Source organism: Taudactylus pleione, unplaced genomic scaffold (genome assembly GCF_031769625.1).
Source record: "Taudactylus pleione unplaced genomic scaffold, aTauple2 ptg000372l, whole genome shotgun sequence".
In the NCBI taxonomy this organism is placed as follows: Eukaryota; Metazoa; Chordata; class Amphibia; order Anura; family Myobatrachidae; genus Taudactylus; species Taudactylus pleione.
In genome coordinates this window covers 12,027,953-12,050,742 of record NW_028284773.1, presented here as the reverse complement: position 1 = coordinate 12,050,742, position 22,790 = coordinate 12,027,953, and the positions used below count along the sequence as shown (strand labels likewise).

General features: G+C 42.6%; 1 protein-coding gene across 3 annotated transcripts in view; it reads right to left on the bottom strand.

Moving 5' to 3' along the window:
* The window catches only part of ACAP2 (ArfGAP with coiled-coil, ankyrin repeat and PH domains 2), a 115,039-nt gene that overhangs the window by 55,160 nt on the left and 37,089 nt on the right, over positions 1-22,790 (bottom strand). For 2 of the 3 annotated variants that reach the window (XM_088444811.1, XM_088444809.1), the window contains exons 7-11: positions 17,250-17,294; positions 4,923-5,018; positions 3,396-3,470; positions 1,902-2,014; positions 1,596-1,616 (exon numbers count right to left, since the gene is read on the bottom strand). In XM_088444811.1, the coding sequence (XP_088300937.1) occupies positions 1,596-1,616; positions 1,902-2,014; positions 3,396-3,470; positions 4,923-5,018; positions 17,250-17,294 (350 nt within the window). The remainder of the gene's footprint in view (positions 1-1,595; positions 1,617-1,901; positions 2,015-3,395; positions 3,471-4,922; positions 5,019-17,249; positions 17,295-22,790) is intronic. The other variant, XM_088444810.1, reaches the window with a different exon arrangement.

Below are 22,790 nucleotides of genomic sequence, written 5' to 3'. Positions count from 1 at the left end.
TACCAGAGGATCCCAAACGCTGTCCTCAAGGCTCCCCAATAGTTCAGGATTTAAAGATATCCATGCTTGACCACAGTACCTCAGTCAATTTGATTTAGCCAACTGTGTTCAACCATGGATCTCTCTACAACCTGATCTGTTGGGGTGCCTTGAGGACCGCGTTTGGGAACCTCTGCCCTATACTAATAATGGGACACAAGTCACACATTCCAATTAGATTGGTCTTATTTCTAGACACGCTTTGACCAATGGTAATAATACAAATTGTAAAAAGATTCAAACACACTGAAAGGACATGTACAAAATACACTTTCCCAACATCCATAACTTAACCAAAAAGGAGGAGTATTTTAGAAGAAAAACTAAACAATTAAATGAATAATGGGGGAACTTTTAGTGATAGTAGGTTATACTTTATGGTGTGTCACTTTTACTGTTCCCACCATGTGCATTACCTGGAGCTTCTGTCACTCTACAAAACTACTTAAATCCAAAAGTAATGAGATCAAAGTGAGCAGAAAGTTAGGTGCACTTGTACACACAAAGTAGCACTGCAGGGCTGAGGATTTTGCAGTCTATAAATAATCCCTCTGCTTTTCCCTCTCACCTGAACGTGCGTAAGATTTGTTATCACTGCATGGTGCACTTGGAAGTGCTTCTCATGTGAAAGGAATGACTCGTACATGTCTATAAATGAGCTTCAAAAGAATGTTTTGTGTCTGGAGAATACCTATGAGGTACCATGCTACAGTATTGAATATACTGAGCAGTGTATAAATTAGTTATATGTATAGAAGGACAAGCTACAGTACACAAACTAGCTTTAGTTTGGTCTATAAACACATAGCATGACTTTAAAATGATCAGTTATGTACAAGATGCCTCAAAAGGCACTACGGATACTTACCACATAAAAAAGATACAAATATTAACATGCAAAAGTTATAAAGTTATGCAAACAGTACAAAATTGCGAAAAAGATAAAAACACAAAGCAAGCTTGAATATAAGACACTTTGGGATATAAGATGACTCTTCGTAACAAATTAACATATATATTAAAATGTTAATACTTGCTGCAAGCAAAAGCAGAATGCAACCAAGTGGGAGAGATGACATGCAATGGAGAGCATCTCATAACAAAACAAGAGTTTTGAATAGAAGGAAAAGGATTTCAGGATCAGGATGTGACAATGCTCCAAGTGATTCATGCTAAATCCTTTGGCAGATTACTATAGCGTGACATTGATTTGTGTCTCTTTACATTAGAGATTTTAGTAGGTAGGTGAAATTAGTATCCATTTATCAGCCTCATTTTTTATTAGCAAGCACAAATGCTTTAGAGTCTCCTGTAACACAAAACACTAGAGTGTTGTATTCAGAAATACTTAGAACACCAAACATTGGGGTCTTCTGTGCAATGAACACAATGCAAATAAGATACTGAGGCGTTATTTATGTTAAAATGCCATCCCTATATACTGTATGTAAGTATGAGATACATCCATTGCAAGAGATCTAGGTCAAGTACCGGGATAACATTGAGAGGAACGTGCCACATGTAATACATGAAGGGTAGAAGAGGCTGGTTGATACCTGGTGTGATCTGGCTTTTTCCTGTCATGTGAAAAAATGGGGCAGGATTAAAACATACTGGAAAGGAGGAGAAGGAATGAAAATGCAAAATAAGAGCAGCAGCATGACATGAAATCAGAAATTAAGATTGCAGCTAAAGCACTACAAAAAGAAAGACACATACAGCATCTTCTATTTCTGTGCTGATCCTTCATCTCAGCCAGCAACAACCATATACTCTCTCCAAAGTTAGTGATTCAACAGGATGAACAGAAATTCCATCATAAGGGGCTGCAGCTTGTGTTCAGAAGAAAAACACATTATTACCTGTTCCAGGTTTTGAAAGCATTGCTGGCTCGTTTAAACAAGTATCCTTCCATAACAATACCATTGTCTGCATCAACATTGCATTCCAGATTGGAGTCATCAGCAGATAATCCCTAATGGAAGCACAGAAAGAAAACTTGTAAGAGGAAACAAAATAAAAGTGAAACATGTGTCAGCTCCGTCTGAATTTCATGGATAATACACCTCTACTGAGTTTTTATCCCACGGGCTGATGCAATTCAGCAGCATTTGCCGCCACAATTCACCGCAATATTCGGCTGCATCCGAATCCACCATATACGAAGCACTGAACATTGCTAGCTTTCCTCTGCACCTCTAATGGGGTGCAAGAAATATCTAGTTATGTTTTGAAGCGGCACGTTACAGACATTTTGCTGAACTGAATTAAGGTCTTATCTACGTGCCACCATTTGTGCTAACAACTAATATCCCTGATGCTGTTTATACTCCTATATATTTGCCCAAATTACTGATCCCATCTCCATCTTATACTGGGTACACACTGGCCGTCAACTGATTTGCCAATATATCGTGTGTGCGACGGCCAGTGTGTACCAGTGATATGTCTGAACAACGTCATTCACAGACATTTCACGTCGGCTCTGCTGCACAGCCGATGCCCCAATATATCTGCAGCTATATTGGGGCATCGTGTGTGTGTATGGGCAGTCAGGTGAATGCCCATACACTGGCTGCGGAGGGTATGGGCAGGGGAGAACCACAACCCCCCCACCCTCCCCAGCCAGCAGTACCCGTGGCCAGATGACCGTTGATGGCTGTTCTGTGTGTATGAACAACCATCATCTGCAGATATATCTGTAAGGTGTGTACCCAGCCTCAATGTTACATACATAATTTGGATAAGATACTAAACACCAAGCTTATTATAGTGTTTTCATACAGTAAAAAGATACATATAATTCTGTCAGTCACATAAACCCTTTACGGTATGTCACAGCAGCTAAACCAGGGTATACTACTAGCCTTGGATTTGTGCAGCAACTAGGACAACCAATGGCACCCAGCAATGGCTGTCAATTACTTGCCAGTGGGCTTTAACATTACAGATGATGTATCTCAGCTATAACTGGAGCACCAATGTTTATTCTTCTTTACACCAATAAATACATTTTTTTTTTTTAAATAAAATACCAATAAGTTACTCAAAAAAGAGAAATAACACATTAAGTCTTTTTTGAAAGTAATAACAAAAAAACAGTCAATCAATCAATCTAAAACTATAACAGAACTGCAAAGTGTTCCCTTGTGGGTATGGTAAATATCTCAGTATTCATAGTGGTGAGCTGCGGACTGGCACCAGATAAATAATTCAGAGGATGATCTATTTCACTGCAGCCGTGACCTTGATTGGAAACCTAAGCCAGGCAGGAGACAATGAAGCGTACATTCTAATGTGCAGTGCCAGACTATAGAGCAGAGTGCATCCTTCTATACTAGTTCCCACACACCTACCTTTTGCTGTATTGTCGAGTGTTTAAGCTCCATGTCTCTTTTTTCTTTTGCTGCATCCACAACAAGACAATCCAGCTGTAAAACACAACAAAGGGAAAGGGAAAACTAGCAGCCAACCACGTTGCTCAAGTCTGGAGCAGAACAGGTGTATGTCATTTTCATTATAAGATAACAATATAACCTAAATTTACAGAATGTGTCACAAGCATATAAAGCCTCTGCCCTCGCACAACCTCTTCAAGGCTCGGGAACAGAATATACTCGCACTGCACATACATATCTAAGCAGCTAGAATTTGGGCAGTTTTTTTTCCCTGTGTTTAATAAGATTGCATTTCCAATACAACCATTCAATGACATTCCTGGAATCAGCAATTTAATGATGTACAAAATACTGTTATTTGTGTTAGCACCTATAAACTGAACCTGTGTGTATGACAGCCAAATGTGCAAAGGTATCATATATACTACACAGGCATACAATACGGACTGGGAAGTTGGTTTTCTTCCTCAGGACTCCACGTGAAATAATTTAGAAGGTAGTAGGGAAAAATCATATTAGGGAATAAGTGACATGCTTTTGGAATAAAATCATACATTAATGTCCAAAGTCAGAGGTTATGAATCAGCTCCTCACTCAGATCATGATTTGGGGATTTTTGCATGATAGAACACGTGGGGACCCACACTACTGCTATAATTAGCCGTAACTAGTCACGATAGCTAGGTGAATTAGAAAACACTATCTATGGTGCATACTTGCCAACTCTCTTGATTGTCAGGGAGACTCCCTGAAATAGTAGCAATCTCCCAGACTCCCTGAAAAGTCTAGCAATCTCCCTGATTGTACCTTACCCCCATTCTCATAGGTGTTGCTTTCACAATCATCCTGACATACTTTTTCAAAAGTGGGCAAGTATGCTAGGATGTAGTATGATTTACCGCCGGCCATGTTCTATCCCGACAGCGGCATCCCGGCAGCAGTGAAAATCCTGATCGTCGAGAGGTAAGTAGTGGCTAACCTATTCTACCCCCTAACCCTGACCTCCCAAACAGGTGCCTAACCCTAATCCCCCCTTCCCCGCCGCCTAAATCCAAGTCCCCCGGGGGGGGTCCCTAACCCTAACCCTCCTTTCCCCTAGCCTAACCCTAACCTCCCGGGGGGGTGCCTAACACTAAGTCCCCCCGGGGACCCTAAACCTAACCCTCTGCCCCCCACGCCTGGCTTACCCTCAATTGGTAAGTCGGGCTCCTGGCGTAGGGAAAATGACAGGCATCGGCATCTCGACGCACGTCATTTAACCCTTGCCGGGATTAGACAGTCAGGAAGCCGTCAGTCGGGATTCCACCCATCGACTTCCCGACTGCTTCCCGTATGCTATGGGTTGAGGAGCGGTGGCTGAGGAAGGACTGAGAAACTGTAGACACTTCTACAGAGCTTACCAATAATATAAAACATGTTTGATTTTATTTTTAATGTTCTTGATTAATTAACTGATCATCCAGGTAATACGCAGACATCAATTACCTGTGCGCCCAAATCCTTCATGTAGGGCTCAAGTTCACTGAAAAGTTCATAACCTTGGTGGAAGAAGGCCAGATGGGCGTACATAAAAGACAGCATCTGTGAGTAAAGACACAAAAAACTATAATGCAAGAAATGATCTGTAAACATATTATATAGTACAGCATGCACACACCAGCTCTGGTTTCTATTATACAGTAACCACAGGAAAATGTTAGACAATTGCAACATGCATGTTCTGTGGGTCTCTCCATACAATACTGGGGTCTAAAAATTCTGCCTCCTAGCTGTAACTGGAGCCAAGCATTCAGTGAGTCAGCAGAATTTGGTACAAACCAATTCTCCTGGTCTTATAAACTTGTTTCATCTAAAGATTACCTTGTTCTGAAGTATCTTCAAGCTATAGATTATATTTTATTGAGAACATGCTATAGATCCCTAGAAGCAGGAAGTTACTAAAGCAGCCTGTCAGGCTCCTGCTGCAGCTAATACAAGGGAACTACGGATGGAGAACAGCTCAGAACTGTGTTGCAGGAATCAATATGGTTCTCCTGAATCAGTGCACAGTATATTTGCAGATATTGAAGACTCACTACAGCATCCAAAAGCATTAATCGGTTTAGAACTCTAATGATGGAATAAGATGAAGGCATTTGATCACTTAAATGGTACTTTTCTATATTGTTGTGTACATTTAAAAACTTTTGTTGCGTTTTATACTGTTTAATAAAAATGTTTCAATATGTTTTCATTGTTATATAGTCACATTTTACATATCGACAACAACAGTTGCACGCACAGACAAGTGTTACACAGTATAATAAAAGGGCTACAGAATCACATCGACACACAGCACACACTGATTTGTTTAGTTTTGTCTGTTGACCAATGTACATAATATGGTACTGTATTTCAGCTGGGAAGGATTCTGAAATATTACAAACCACTTTAATCTGCAAGTAAATTGAATCAAACTGCATTCTCAGTCATTTACTTAAATATTTCTCAGTTCATCAATCATTTTTCTATTAATTTATTGCAATTTATACAATACTTGTGTGGTAGAAGCACATTGGGAGATACTGGTCGATGTATGGTTAAAGCAAGTATAATAAATGGCAAGATAGGTAGTTTACAAACTCCTGACTTTGGCCCTGATTCAGAGCCGGACGCTCTGACCAGAGCGCTCGCTCTGAATCAGGGCCCTCCTCCATTAAAATGGAGCGTCCTCCTGGACGCTCGTATAGCTGTGGGTCACCACCCACAGCATATACGAGAGTGCAAAAAGATGGTCGCGATGGTCTTGACCATCGCGACCATCGGACTTGCGAGGGAAACCATGCGGTCGGGTTTCCCAGCCACAAGCCCAGGTGTGATTTTGGCTCTATCAGAGCCAAAATCACTCCCACTGACATCACTAGTGATGTCAGTGGGGCCGGCTTCAGACGGTAGGCGTTCCCATGGGAACGCCTCCGTCTGGCAGGCACGCCCCCGGCACGCCCACCAAAGGGGGCGTGCTGTCAATCAACATCGACAGCACGCCCCCTTTGGTGCGAGACCCCAAGCGATGGAAAGCTCGTCGTTCGCCGGGTCTCGCGCATGCGCACGACGAAGCTCCCTCCGTCGTGCGCATGCGCAGTGGGGAACATCGACCCACTTGCGAGCGTCCTGCCGCTCGCGAGTGGGTCTGAATGACCCCCTTTGTCAGTCACTCTACTATATGTGAATGGAAGGGGGGGGGGGGGGGAGATAGGGATGGTGACACTTAATGAGAGGAAGATTGATACCAGCCTTTTTGTACAAATTCAGATTAAATTGTATAATTGAATGTTATTCTCGGAGTATGCCTCAAAGCAATTTCTAAAGTTTATGGTCTGAGATTTTAGGGGAGAGCCAATTTAGTGATTAGCTAAATTAGAATAATAATAATAATTATTAACAGATGTGAACATTGGCCCCCATTTATTTAGGCGTAAACCAGCTAGAGGGTGCAATTTTGCACCTTGGTGAAAAGCATTTTTGCACTTCTGGGATTGTGAGAGGGATACAGCCTACCTGAGCTCTATATTTCACTCTAAAAAGAACGCTTCCCAGTATCTGTGAGCTATGAGAAAGTCAGCCTATTCACTGCATACAAAGAAACCATTGTAGTTACACTCCGTGCTTCACAGCATGGATTACCCAAGTTGAATTTGCTCTTAATTCTAAATCAGGCCAAATTGAATGCTATTCAAAATCATATACATAATTACTGCCACCTGTCATTATAAATCAACAATTTCTTATTCATATGTATAAAAATTACATACAGAGCATGGGGGGAATCCAATTACGGCGGAAAATTAAAACACGACGCAGCGCAGGGTTTTTCCCAGGCCTGAGGGGTTTTGCTATTCAATTAGGGGACTGAAAATGGGCTGCAGGGTGCGTATGTGAGTGTTTGTAAGTGGGGGTGCTGGTGTTCCAAAGCAAGTCCCGCTGTTTTTTCCTAAAATAAACGATTTTAGGAAAAATCAGAGGTGTGAGAAAAAAAAACAAAAAAACAGGATTTTGGTACTTACCGATAAATCCCTTTCTCAGATTCCACAGGGGACACTGGAGTCTCACAGTACAGTGGGGTATAGATGTGGGATAACCGGGAGCTGACACTTTAATAAATCTGAATAGTAGCTAGCTCCTCCCCCTCTATACCCCCGTACAGGTCAGTCTTAAGAAACTGTGCCCTAGGAGAGCTGGAAAATAGAATAATAGAGGAGAAGAGAAGCTAGAACATGAACAAACAAGCAAATATGCAAACAAATCAAGCAGACCTTGAAGAAAAAAAAAACGACTGTCCAAACCAGGAAGAACAATAACCAATGCAGGTGGAACAGCGCCGGGTGGGCATCCAGTGTCCCCTGTGGAATCGGAGAAAGGGATTTATCAGTAAGTACCAAAATCCTGTTTGCTCCTTCATCCACTAGGGGACACTGGAGTCTCCGTACAGTGGGGACATCCCAGAGCTCACATCCCGGGCGGGAGAGCGCTGAGAACCCTGCAAAACAGCACAGCCATACTGTGAAGCAGATGCCGCAAACGTGTGAAAATGGTAAAACTTTGCAAAAGTATGCTGGCCTGACCAAGTGGCCGCCCGACAAAGCTGGGTCAGGGAAACACAGCGTGCAGCCACCCACGAGGGACCCACCGAGCGCGTAGAATGCGCTGTGATTGAAGTAGGAGGTTGTTTTGATGCAGCCAGATAGGCTTGTCTGATTGTCACACGAATCCATCTAGAAATAGTTGCCTTAGAAGCCGGCCAGCCCGGACGCGTCATATCGAACAAACAGCGTATCCAAGTTCCGGAGGGATGCAGTCCTGTCAACATAAATCCGAACAGCCCGGACAACGTCTAGGGATCCAGAAGCCGAAGAATCGTCTTTAAACACCGGAACCACAATTGGTTGGTTGATGTGAAACGCAGACACTACCTTAAGCAAAAAATATAATTGCGTACGTAGCTCAGCCCTATCCTCATGAAAAATGAGGTAAGGCGGACGACAAGAAAGCGCCCCTAGCTCCGACACATGCCTAGCAGAGGTGAGCGCCAAAAGGAGAAACACTTTCCATTATAAAAATTTCTTCCACAGTCTGTAAAGGTTCAAATAGGGAAGACTGCAGAAAAGAGAGGACCAAATCCCATGGGGCCGTTGGAGGTACAAACGGAGGTTTTAACCTGACAACCCCTTGTAGAAATGTTTGGACATCAAGCAATAATGCTAGTTTCTTCTGAAAGAAAACCGACAGAGCCGATATTTGAACCTTCAAAAGATCCCAGACGAAGACCTGCTGATAAACCAGCCTGTAGAAAAAGAAGCAGCCTGGCTAAATTGAATTCTGACGGTGGCGCACCCTTGCGTTCACAACAAGAGACATACGCCCTCCATATTCGATGATAGTGCTTTGAGAGAACTTCCTTTCTAGCCCTTAACATAGTAGGAATCACCCTGGAAGGGATACCCTTTCTTCTTAAGATAGCCCTTTCAACAGCCACGCCATCAAACAAAGCCGCTTTAAGACCTGATAGATAAACGGACCCTGTTGCAGTAGATCTTCTTGCAGAGGAATAGGCCACGGGTCGTCTATTAGTAGAAGACGTAGGTTAGAGTACCACACCCGCCTGGACCAGTCTGGAGCCACCAACAGAACCTTTACCCTTTCTTGTTTGATTCTTTGAAGCAGACGAGGAAGAAGTGGGAGTGGTGGAAACAGGTAAACAAACTGAAACCGCCAAGGAGTTGTTAGAGCATCCACTGCCACCGCATGTGGATCTCTTGTCCGTGAGCAGTAAAGTGGAAGTTGATGGTTCAACCTCAACGCCATGAGATCTACCTGAGGGAGACCCCAATGCTGAATCAGTTGTTCAAAGACCTGTGGATTGAGCATCCATCCTCCCGGATGAATGTCTTGTCTACTGAGGTAGTCAGCCTCCCAATTTTCTACCCCTGGGATGAAAATTGCTGATATCGCTACAGCAAATTCCTCTGCCCAGAGAAGAATGCGGCTTACCTCCCTCATGGTGGACCAACTCTTGGTGCCGCCTTGTCTGTTGATGTACGCCATAGCTGTGGCGTTGTCGGACTGTTCTCTGATGGCACGGCCCTTCAACAGATGATGTGCTACCTGAAGAGCATAGAACACGGCCCTTAGCCGTGTTTATGGGCAGTACCACCTCCAGTCAGGAACAGCGGCCCTGAAAGTGTCTTCCCCGAGTTACTGCCCCCCATCCCCTCAGACTAGCGTCTGTGGTGAGGAGAATCCATTCCCACATTGCAAACCGCTTGCCTGCCAATAGGTGAGAGGAATTCAGCCACCAAAGGAGAGATGATCGAGTCCTGGGTGACAGTTGAACTCGCTGGTTAAGAAAAAGGTGGGACCCTGACCACTGAGAGAGGTGGAATGGACGGGCATGGAATCTCCCGTATTGGAAGGACTCGAAGGTTGCAACCATCTTCCCCAGAAGGCGAATATACAGGTGTACTGACACCCTGCGATGACACAGTATCAATCGCACCATGTGTTGGATGGAGGTGATCTTTTCCTGCGGAAAAAATACTTTCTGCTCCACAGTGTCCAAAATCATCCCTAGGAAAGGCAGACGCTGAGTAGGCTGTAGATGAGATTTTTGGTAATTCAGGATCCATTCGTGTTGTACCAGAAGACTCTGTGTTACCCGGATGTCCTGCAGTAATTGAGTGACGGAGCCTTGAGAAGCAGGTCGTCCAAGTACGGGACGATAGTAACACCTTGAATCCGAAGAATGGCCATAATTACTGCCATGACATTCGTGAACACTCTTGGTGCTGATGAAAGACCGAAAGGTAACACCTGAAATGAGAGGCCCACACTGCGAACCGAAGGAATGCCCGATGAGGAGGCCAAATTGGAATGTGGAGATGGACATAAAGGATGCCCAAGGATACGAGAAACTCGTCCCTCTCGAGCCCTGCAATGACAGACTGCAGGGACTCCATTTTGAACTTGAAGGTCCGCATATAAGGATTGAGATGTTTCAAGTTCAGAATGGGTCTCACTGAGCCATCCGGCTTGGGAACTACAAACAAGCTGGAATAAAAGCCTTGATCCTGCTGATGGATAGGGACATGCACTATTACCTGAGAAGACAGTAGCTTTTCTATTGCTTCCTGTATTACAACCAGTTTGTCCGCTGATGCCGGCAAACCGGTTGTGAAAAAACGAGGAGGAGGTTGGATCTGATAATCCAACTTCAACCCCTGAATAATGATGTCCCGGTCCCAAGCGTCCTGGCAAGACTTGATCCAAACTACTTCGAAATTGCGAAGGCGAGCTCCCACTCTGGGGTCCCGCAGGAGAAAAGGGAGCGTGTCATGCCGGAGGCTTAACTGAAGACTTATCCTGCTGGGAGGAGGATGTAGTGGCTCTACCCCTGCTCTGGAACCACGGGAGATAGCGGGAGCTCTTCTGCCACGAACCCTGAATCTCCCTGGGATATGAAAGGACGGCCCAGCAAAGTGTTTCCTAGGAGGAGGAGGAGCAGCAGATGGGAGATAAGTGGACTTACCACCTGTGGCTTGAGATATCCAGTTCCGTTCCAAACAGAGCTTCCCCTGTGAATGGAAGCACTTCCACGGCTCTCAGATTCCGCATTCGCCTGCCATTGTCTCAGCCATAGGGCTCTGCGGATCTCGTCCAATTCCTCAGACACTGGAAAGGAGGCTGCTAGTCTTTGTTTATTATTAAAGATAGACAGCCTAACTTCCACAGGGTCCATGTCCTCAACATGTAACAGCTGGCGTATAGCTGCAATCAGCGCCTCTACACCCTGAGATACAGGCTCCGCTTCCTCTGGTGCCTGTTCCTCTATAGGGTCCTGTAACTCCTTCCTCTGTATCAGGCATGTCGTCCTCTTCCGGATCATCCCACATAAGGGGATTTGGTATTAGTCTCCTAGCAGGGACATTAGAGGACGATGCCACGGGAGGAACCTGGGCTGACATAACCCTTGTGAGCCCTTCTACAGACCTGGCTAAAGACCGCGCCCAGTCTGGTTCAGAGAAGGCAGACCTCTGAGATCTTTCAACCTCTCTCTCCCTGCGAGAAGCTTCCAGCTCTGCAGACATGTGTCTACAGACTGTCTTCTCAAATGGCCACCAGCCTCCTTCTAGGAGCACTGGGGCAGCTGGGAGGCAGGAGCAGAACTGTGCGTTAGGCTCCGCCCCCTCCGTTCTGGAGCCTTTCAGTGCTGTATCAGTTGCTGCTTTTTAATGCCCCCTGTCATTTTCTCCTGGCTACCCTGCTCTTCAGGGTGAGGTGGCACAGGACTCTGCAGCACTGGGGGCATGTTGGCCACTCAGGAGACACTTATCTTTGTATTATTCTATTTGCCAGTCCATATCACAGGTGTAGGATCTGATAGTTCCAGCATACACCAAGTGAAAGGTTCAAAGAAATGCCCTTGTGATCCTCACACCTCCACAGATCCCTCTACCAAACCAGGAATCATAAAATGCCAAACAAGTCTCTATTTCTTCAATGCGATAGCAATACACTTCAGTGCATTCTGGTAATGAAACCTAACCTAACTTGACTGTCTTCTGAAGAGGGAAAAGGCGCAGCCAGCCAATATGCCTCCCTGTCTGGGGATCAGGAAGGAATGTTGGCTAAGGCTGATGCTGCAAGGGTCCACTGCAGTGAATTACTTTTCATTAGTGGCCATTGATTTAGTATAAATATAAAAATAAACATAACCCCCTGCCATGCTCCTGGGGATAGCTGAACTGTCCTCATAGTCGGAGGGTCTGCTCCCATATCCTGTGCAGACAACTGGAAAAAGTAACAGAGAAAAGTAGGAGGAGAACGGTGAGGAGGAAGAGTTGGTCCCACCTCCTAGCGGATAGAGAAACTGTATTATCAATGAAACCAGTGCAAGCAATGTGTAAAAGGAGAGAGTATTTTGGAACAAATAAACATTTTTTATTTTTTTTTTAAAAAGGAAGTGCTATTTCTTTTTAGTGATGACTTTTTTCTTTACAAATAAGCCATCAAGAACATTTTTCTGCTGTATGCTTTTCAAATATAAAAGCCGTGTAATGTAGTAAGTTCTACAAACAAAATATTAACCTATTTTTTTTTTCTCTCATTTAATGTATTCAAAAAACTGTAGGTAGTGCAGTAATAATGGGGCATGAGACTGCTGCACTCTCGGTAGATAGGAGGGATCGTAAGCGCGCCATTTATAGGTGCATACTACATGTAGCATTTTCATATGCTTCGCGGATACTTCGCTCATCTCATGACAAATTGTGTGCGGCTACTGCACGGAAGCATCATCAGCCACCAATAATAAAGCAGCCATTGGTCACTGGCATTGCTGTGTGGATATCAGTGGTGTGCCTGGTATGAGGTGAGATAGTGGAAGACTGAGAGGTGTTAGATGAACCAGTTGTCACAGAAATCCATAGACAGCTGCTTGCAACTATGTATATACTTCAACATATATAATCTGGTTCTGGCTATGGTAAAGGTTCTGCATGGACACTTTGTGGTCATCTGCCATCTCAGAGTAGCTGTGTGGCCAATTGTAATGATAAAGCCAATTTCATATCGGAATGAGCATATTAAAAATGGTATTGGCAACAGTATGTGTTATGATCGATAGACATCTGATTATATGTTTCAATTGTATCAGCTAAAAAACGATTTGTATGTTCAGCTATATGAAACTTCTAGCAGGCCAGAATGTTAAAATGTATGCAAGAACTAATATAGAGCCGTATTCAATTTGAGCAGAGCCGCGTTAAGTTAACGCGGCCCGGACTTAACTCCGACTTCGCCTGTTTTATTAGGTGTTAAAGTATCGGGCTCGTGCACGCTTTACCCCGTATTCAATTTGAAAGTACGCGTAAACGGCCCCCGGTGATACTGTAACAAGCGGAAAGTACTGTCATTTTGGGGGAAATCAGCCTGTCACCCCCCAAATGATGTTCTGACATGGGGGTTCACTATGGTACCCCCCGATTTGGCTCGCTGAAGGTATTTGGTGTTTTTAAATGGGCTCAATAGCTGCTAAATAGCATTGTTCTATACCTGATGCAGAATAGTATTTTTTCCAGAAAATAACATATCCCAGCAAATTTGGGGTACTTGAAAATGGGGGTCAGCATATTTAAAAGTTGAAAAAGTGAAGTTGAAAAAAATCATGAAAAATCCACCTGCCGCAAACACCTGCAATGAAAAAAACACCTATGGGCATACTTGGGGACCCCCCCCAGGAGTCAATTTCACTAGTTTTAACTTTGCACCCCAACATTTTTTTTTCGCCCCCTTTTTCAAAGTCAATTTTTGGGGTGTCCTTAAGTTTTTTTATTAAAAAATTTGACACAGACTACCTTTGGGGGACTGTCTGAAGGCTGCATGGGGGTTTCTGAAACGTTGTACCCCAAAACCCCAAGTCTGCACTTTTTTCCGCCTGCCATTCATAGGCGATACTTTACCGCCTATTACATTGCATTGACTTTTCGCCTAGGCGGAATACGGGGTAAAAACCAAAACAGGCGATAATTACATCATCGGCGGTAACTTAACGCAGATCCGGACTTAACACTTCAAATTGAATACGGGCCTAAGTTTCAGAGGATGTGAGTGATCGACTTATTTCCAGTAAGGATAATCAAATGTCCTGTGTGCAGAGTATTGTGTGAGTTGTGTAATTAGCACAAGGGGCTAAATGGGATACAGAAATTCACACTTGTAAGCCAGAGCAGGAATGAGAAAACGAGACCTCTTGATCATTTCCTATTTTACGCTGCACACTATGTCATCTCTATTTGCTGGACAGGAACTCTGGAGCTCATTCAGACTCGCTCGCTAAGATGCATACTCTCGCTGCTGCTGATGGTATTGCAGTGTGTATGTATTGTGCGTATGCATTGCGCATACCTTAGCGAAAGTTAACAATGCATTCGCTCACAGTGCATAGACAGCCCAGCACAGGGAGTGACAAGGGAAGCCGTTTGTAGGTGGTAACAGGGGCTGGCCATTAAAAACGGAGGAGTGGAGGTGCAAATGCAGGCGTGCCTGAGCATCTCAACGGCGTTTTAGAGGTGTGCATAATTAAAAGACAGCATCATAGCACACGTCACCTGGCTTGTTTTTACACTGAAGTGCTCGCAGTGCTTGTGGCAGCAGCACCCGATGTACCGATGGTTGCATACACTTCCTGGACAACACGTGCACAAGTGGGAGTTTTAAAACAGGCTGGTGGGTGTCTGCATACACTATGTGATCGCTCTCTAAGAAATACTGGGTGTGCTAATGCATTGCTGTGCAATAGCACTGCCGAAGCAATTTGCATACACATCGTGCGAGCGGCTCTGAATCAGGCCCTCTGTTCTGAGAACAGGGTCTGGCCATCACACTTGGTACCATGGAAATAATTAAATCTTAGACAGTCTCCCTCTCCAATTTGCTATGAAGATCAGAATCCATTTCTGCGAGTTAAAAAGCATGACAGAATGGGTATATTAACCAAGCAAACTGTACAGCAAGTGTTCATTCTTTTAACCACTTAACTGACAAATTTATTTTTCAAAATCCGCTCCGAAATTGTCGTTTTTTTTTTTTAATGAATGAATTAGGTCAAGAACATCATTTTAACTTATCCAATACTCTTTTATAAAAAAAAAAAAAAAGTTTAAAACACAGTATACCATAAAAATAGCAAATTTTATGGTATATTGTATTGATGGCTATTGACAGCTGTACCATCAATGGTCAAACCATCGATAAAAAATTGATTGAGACTTGATGAAGTCTGGAGAGGACGAAACGTGTTAGGGAGCTCTATTCTCTTGCCATTTGAACTCAATTCTTCTGAATGAAAGCGAAGTCTTTTTTAACCTTTTTTTACATATTTATTCCTGGACGCTTTAAACTGTTCTAATTTTTAGCATCTTAGATATAGCACTTTATAACTACCAATGAACTATTAATTTGATGCTGTTTATCATTTTTATGAAATTCATAATCTATTGTACGCGATATATTGTTATTTTGTATTAAATTGTGTACCCCCCTATTTTATTCACACGTTGTTTGCACTTTCTTCTTGGCACTAGAACTTTATATGTATTCCTACCTGTACTGTATTAGAACACACAGGTCGCTATACTGATTCATTTTGCACATATACACACACACACACAAATAGATATGTCCGGCACTCAGGACGAGATGATTAAAAAGCGGGTGCCATCCTAAAGTAAATGCCTAGAGGAATCCTTATTGCCTGAGTATACACTCAAGCACAATGAAAGGAAGGCGGCACTCCAAGTGATGAAAAAAATCAAATTGTATTGAATAACGATCAACATGGCAAATATGTTTGTCGACGTTTCAAGGCTCTTAGGCCTTTTCATCAGGACATGAACAGAACAGGACTGTTAGATAGACATAGATAGATAGATAGATATCTATCTATCTCCTGGTCACACTTTAAGAGTGTTTGGGTGCTCCTCGGTAGGAAAGTCCAGAACTTTATACATCAAAGATAGTATCAAAAGAGGGCACTCACCAGACTTGACACAGGGAGATTTCAAAAATCTTTATTTCCTTGTAAAGGGTCACACACAGTTGCATAGACAATATGTCGACTTTCGGGCCGTATGTGGGTCATTTCTCAAGACTTGCAATCCAGACACAACAAGTTTGGCACAACAAATATCCATTGTCAGTAGTAGAGAAACAGCAACCACAATGGAGGTCCCTCTGAGATGGGTGGCTGCTGGAAGTAACTTCCAGCAAGCCGCCCACTGGGTGTTTCTGACTGGTTGCATCAGGGAAAGCCCAGCCTGGAGTGGTCACATCTGATGCGACCGTACCAGGCCAAATAGCTGGGATGCTCCAACGTCTTTCAGGAGAGACCTTACTCTGAGCATTGTTCAATTCTAAAAGGTCATATTTTAACTTTGTTATACCCTTTTTTATTTTCTTTGATATTGTCTGTAACCTGTGTGTACCTTTAATAATCATAATAATGTTTGGAAGTATTTTTTGTACCTATAAGCTTTGAAGTATTTTTGAAATGAAAACATAATTTCTAGTTCTGATATTCTGTGTTCTTAGACCAATGGCCTTGTGGGGCGCATTATACTGATTTTTAAAGCTTATATACTGTGAGCAGAACCGAAGTTCCGCTGTAAACTAATTTCTTGGTGGTGGCAAAGAGGTATATTTTATTGTTAGGTTAATTTGCAAAACACCTTTGTCACGACCACCTGACTTAGATGGAGTACTGAGTGCAGGCCCAATCGTGAAACCATTATTTTCCTTTGGCGTCATGCCAAGTGTTGAACAAAGCCAGGACATTTGTTATGGTTTTACAACATAGCTGAGGTAAAACTTGGGTGACAGCCACTTCTCTCCGATAGTACCGTCCAAAGTTTAGATGAATTGGGATTGCAGTCAGATGCTGGGGTGAGTACAACTACATCTTAGGCAATGTTCAAAGTGAAACACCTCTATAATAGCCACTAGAACATGTCAACAGGATAATTGTTATACAGTTTTTTTTTTTTTTTTATAGCCTTTACAAACTTTTCAATGCCTAGTATTAAGGATAAATTATTAGTTTAAAAGGAGATTTAATAAGAATCTGTGTTTCAATTAAATAACCAAGCATTTTAAAAAGAAAAAAAGCTTAAGCCCCATTTAGCTGAACATTATGAAGAAACAATCAGACAAAGCACTCAAAAGCAATTTAAGAATTCTATATCCCATCAGAAGATCAGTTGTCACATTTCCTTTAATACTTACAGATTTTAAAATTTCTGACCTCCTTTTAGACTGCAGTACATTGATCTGCAAACAAACAAAATAACCAATAATATAACCAATGTATGACTATTATAAACACACATACCATTGCTGTCCATGTATAATACAGAAGAAAATAATGAAAAAAACTACAGAAAATAATAAAAAACCTACAATTGATATTAAAGAGATCATTTCCAATTACTTAATACAAGACAAGTTAATGGAAGAACCAATAATTACACCACTAGAAATGTAAGTACCAACTACAGCTCCAATTATGAATCATTAAATTGTTAAAGTGGAATAGGGCTTCACCATGCTTCCTACATGATATACAGTTGGACTCTCAGACCCTTCTTCTCTTTGTTCTGCTATCCAAATAATCCGATATACAGATTTTTTTTTAGCATGAGTGAGATAGTGAAAACTTTGCTTTTTGATGGTACAATGTACACAAACTAAGTCACAAAATAAAAAATAAAGTATATAATTACCTTTTTTTTGTGTACTGTATAAAGTGTAAATGAAACGTAAATTAATTGCATGTATGTACACAAACTTTGTTTGAGCCACAAAATTATTGAAAATATTGAATACAAATTCCCTGCAGGCTGTGTATAAGGTGTATATGAAACAAATGCATTCTGTGTTTAGATTTGGGTCCCATTCCCAAGATATTTCATAATGGTATGCAAATATTCCAAAATAGATAGACATGTATACATACACGCACACACACACCCTACCAAAAGCAACACACTGTAATTTAATAAGGAAAACATTTTTATAAAATATTAAAACTTTTTTTGGCTATGTGCATGCATGATAATGTAAAATAATAACCTATTCTTTATTGTATTTAATTAAATGTACTTTAATAGCATTTGATTTAAAATTCCATCTCAGTGCATTATTAGACATTTTTATCTAGATGTTACAGGGTTCAGACAGAGGACAAGAAGGGATATTATGCTGTTTTCTCATAGTCTTAACCTAAAAAAACTCAAACACTCTCATCATAGATTTTCTAAAGTACCCATTGCGGTAAGATAAAAAAAGAACCCGCATGTATGGATTGACATGAAATCAAAGGGTTTCATTGGCACATACATGAAAGGGTTGAAAAGTTATTGTCTCTGGGATGGAATTAATTGTTTTTATAAAAAGGTGTAAGGCCCAAATTGCATTTATTACATTTTATTTTTAATCCTCAAGAATTCGTATAGGAAAGTTTCAACGCATACCACATGTCACTCTCAAATGAAATTCATAGACCACATAAAAAAAAATATTTTTAACAATAAAAATATCCCATTAATGATAATAAATGAGAGATAAAAACTGATGAATGAGATTAAAAATAAGGGGTCAATCAAATCAGGTGCAAATTGCAAGTTGTTGTTTTCTCTTCTAATTCACACAGCGAATTCATTTTGCAATCCAATAAGCAACCCGCACTGAACTAGAGTGAATTCACATCTTTTCAGTGGCACCTCCCGGAGGGTGACAGATGGAAAGGAAAATCTTTATTTTAAAAGTTAAAATGTCGGGACACCATGCTGAATCCCTTGGAGACCCCTCTAACGATTAGGCAATTGGAAGTTTCCAATTAGCTTAATTAGTCCAATAATTACATGTCATTTTTAGAGGTAAAAAAAATGGCCTCAAATTACCCCAAAATCAACTTTTTCGTTAAGGCACCCCAAATTTAATTACAATATTTTTTCAATTAAAAAAAAAAAAAAAAAAAAATTATAAAAATCACCTATTTTCCACAGTACCCCAAAAATCACCTATTTTCCTACTTTTTTTTGCATTTTTCATTTAAATCATTTGAGATTAAACAAAATTATTTTTAGTTTTTTTATCTTTTTTTTTTTTTTTTTTATAAAAAGCACAATCAGCAATTTGACACCATTAAAAAACCTTCAGTACTTTCCTTATGCCCAACAAGCAGCCTTCTACACTGTCCTGCTAACGAAATTATACAGGATAGTCTCCCCATTTTTTCATGCACTTCTTTCACATCGCATTTGGAAGTCAATTTTTTCAAAACCTCCGCTGCAAGAACATACGTATGGAAAATGCTTCACTAGATCATGGCTAGATCATATTTTAATACGATGGAACCAGGTAATAAAAGAAGTGTGTGAAACATAACTGGCTAAGCCAAGTCCTTTTATGGTTTTTGGGGATTATTTTATTGTAACATTTCGCCAATATGTAAGTGCAATCATATATTTGGCCATGGACTCTAAAGCAAAATGCACAGTTTCCAGGGGGTATTGCAAGCTGAGCCCTTATAGATGCAAATAATAATGCACTGTTACTCCGCCTCGCCATCTCCCATCAATCAGAGGCTCAAGGCAGATCTCGAGTAAAGCAGATTGGGCCTGAGTCCGCCTTTTAGCTGGCCATCCCTTCCTGTGTAATCCATATAGGGCAAAGAGGGAATCAGTTTTCCTAATGGAAACCGTACGGTCCACGTAGATCTTCAGAGCACTGACCACAACCAAGAAGGCCTCACCTGCTGAGAGGTCTGGTGATTGAAAGGCCGGAACTACAAGTTCCTCATTAAGGTGGAAACGAGAGACCACCACCTTGGGAAGGAAGCCAGGTCGCATTCGAAGAACAGCCAGGTCCTGATGAAAGATCAGAAATGGAGAGTGACAGAAGAGCACCCCTAATTTTGATGCCCTACGGACAGGTGCTATAGCCAGAAGAAAAGAAGAGTCTCCGCAGTGAGCCATTTAACGTCTACTGAATCCAGGGGTTCAAATCGAGGTTCCTGAAGTGCGTGGAGAACCACTGAGAAATCCCACGGAACCACATGAGGGACAAAAGGAGTTTGTATATGGAGAACACCCTGCAGGAAGGTGCGAGTATCCGGCAGAGGAGCAATTCTGCACTGGAACCAGATGGATAGAGCAGAGACGTGCACTTTCAGAGAGGCCAGGCGGAGTCCGAGATCCAATCCAGGTTGAAGAAAGGCAACGATTCTAGAAACCCTAAAAACCTGAGGGTCATAGTTTCTGGTAGCACACCACAGGAAATATGTATGCCAAACTCGGTGATAAATCCGGGCAGAGGCCGGTTTACGTGCTTTGAGCATGGTCTGGACCACAGAGCTAGAAAACCCTTTTGACCTTAGGAGGGATGTCTCAAGAGCCAAGCCGCCAAAAGACAGACGGGCCAGGTCTGGATGTAGACAGAGACCCTGAGACAACAGGTCCGGTCATTGAGGAAGTTGGAGAGGATTGTTTATGGTGAGACTTTGAAGATCAAAGTACCAATGGCGTCTAGGCCAAGTCGGAGCTACCAACAGGACCGTGCCCCCTTCTTACTTGAACTTCCGAAGAAGCAGAGGAAGAAGGGAGACTGGAGGGAAGAGGTACGCCAAATGGAAGGTCCACTGCACTGACAATGCATCCACGAAGGCTGCGTCGGGGACCCTTGTCCTGGCCTTGTACACTGGAAGCTTGTGGTTGTGTCGTGAGCCCATGAGGTCCACGTCCGATAGACCCCACTTGTCCACCAGGAGTTGAAAGACTTCTGGATGTAGAGACGACTCCCCTGCATGCACGTTGTGATGGCTGAAGAAATCCGCTTCCAAATCTCCGGGATGAACACTGCAGAGAAGGCCGGGAGATGGTGTTCGGGCCATGTGAGATGCGAGACACTTCTGCCATTGCTGACAGGCTTCGAGTTCCTCCCTGGTGATTGAGGCAGGCCACATACGTGGCGTTGTTGGACTGTACTTGTACTGGCCTGCCCAAGAATATCCTGAACCAGAGTGAGGGCTCTATAGATGACAAAGTCATCTACAGAGCACTCGCGCTGTAGAGTTCAAGGACGTTGATCGGTAGGAAGGAGTGATGGCCAGTCACTGCACCCCACCACGGAGGCTTGCATCCGTGGTGAGGCGTGCCCAGTCCGGGATCCAAAAGGGGCGACCCTTGTTTAAGTGGGACGTCTATAGCCACCAGGATAGGGACAGGTGGTCAGCAATTTTTGCCAACATCTGTGAAAAGGAAGCCAAGGGGGGGTCCTGAGGGGAGGCTGCAGGGGCCAATGAACCCGGTGCCGTATAACAAGATGCACATAGACCATCTTGAATGAGATCCCCTGAAGCTAAACCTGCTAAACAGGACTTACAAGAAACCAGAGTGGTAGCAGTAGCCTGCTTGTTACCCTTGCTTTTGCTAGACATACAGTGCCTTGCAAAAGTATTCACCCCCCTTGGCTTTTTACCATTTTTGTTACATTACAAACTGTAATTTAGTTATTTTTTTTATCTGAATTTTATGTGATGGATCTGTACAAAATAGTTTAATTTGGGGAAGTGAAATGAGAAAAACATATATAAAAAATAATCTTTATAAATAAAATTATGAAAATTGGCAAGTGCATATGTAATCTCCCCCTTTGCTATGAAGCCCCTCAAAAGTTCTGGTGCAACCAATTACATTCAGAAGTCACATAATTAGTGAAATGAAGTCCACCTGTGTGAAATCTAAGTGTCATCTGATCTGTCAGTATAAACAAACCTTTTCTGAAAGGCCCCAGAGGCTGCAACACCACTAAGCAAGAGGCATCACACCATGAAGAACAAGGAGCTCTCCAAACCAGTCAAGGACAAAGGGACAAAGTTGTTGAGAAGTACAATTCTGGGTTATCCAAATCTTTGAGACTATCCAAATCTTTGATGATCCCCTGTAGCACCATCAAATCCATCATCATCAAAAGAAAGAACATGGTACCACAACAAACCTGCCAAGAGAGGGCCACCCACCAAAACTCACAGACCAGGCAAAGAGGGCATTAATCAGAGAGGCAGCACAGAGACCAAAGGTAACCCTGAAAGAGCTGCAGAGTTCCAGAGCAGAGACTGGTGTATCTGTGCATGTGACCACAATAAGCCGTACACTCCATGGAGCTGGGCTTTATGGAAGAGTGGCCAGAAAAAAACCATTACTTAGTGATAAAAATAAGAAGACACGATTTGAGTTTGCCAAAAGGCATGTGGGCGACTCCCCAAATGTAGGGAGGAAGGTGCTCTGGTCAAATGAGACTAAAATTGAACTTTTCAGCCACCAAGAAAAAACGATATGTCTGGCGCAAACCCAACACATCTCATCACCCCAAGAACACCATCCCCACATTGAAACATGGTGGTGGCAGCATCATGCTGTGGGGATGTTTTTCAACAGCAGGGACTGGGAAACCGATTCGAGTCGAGGGAAAGATGGATGGTGCTAAATACAGGGATATTCTTGAGCAAAACCTGTTTCAGTCTGAATGTGATTTGAGACTGGGATGGAGGTTCACCTTCCAGCAGGACAATGACCCGAAGCATACGGCTAAAGCAACACTCGAGTGGTTTAAGGGGAAACATTTAAATGTGTTGGAATGGCCTAGTCAAAGCCCAGATCTCAATCCAATTGAGAATCTGTGGTCAGACTTGAAGATTGCTGTTCACAAGCGGAAACCATCCAACATGAAAGAGCTGGAGCAGTTTTGCATTGAGGAATGGGCAAA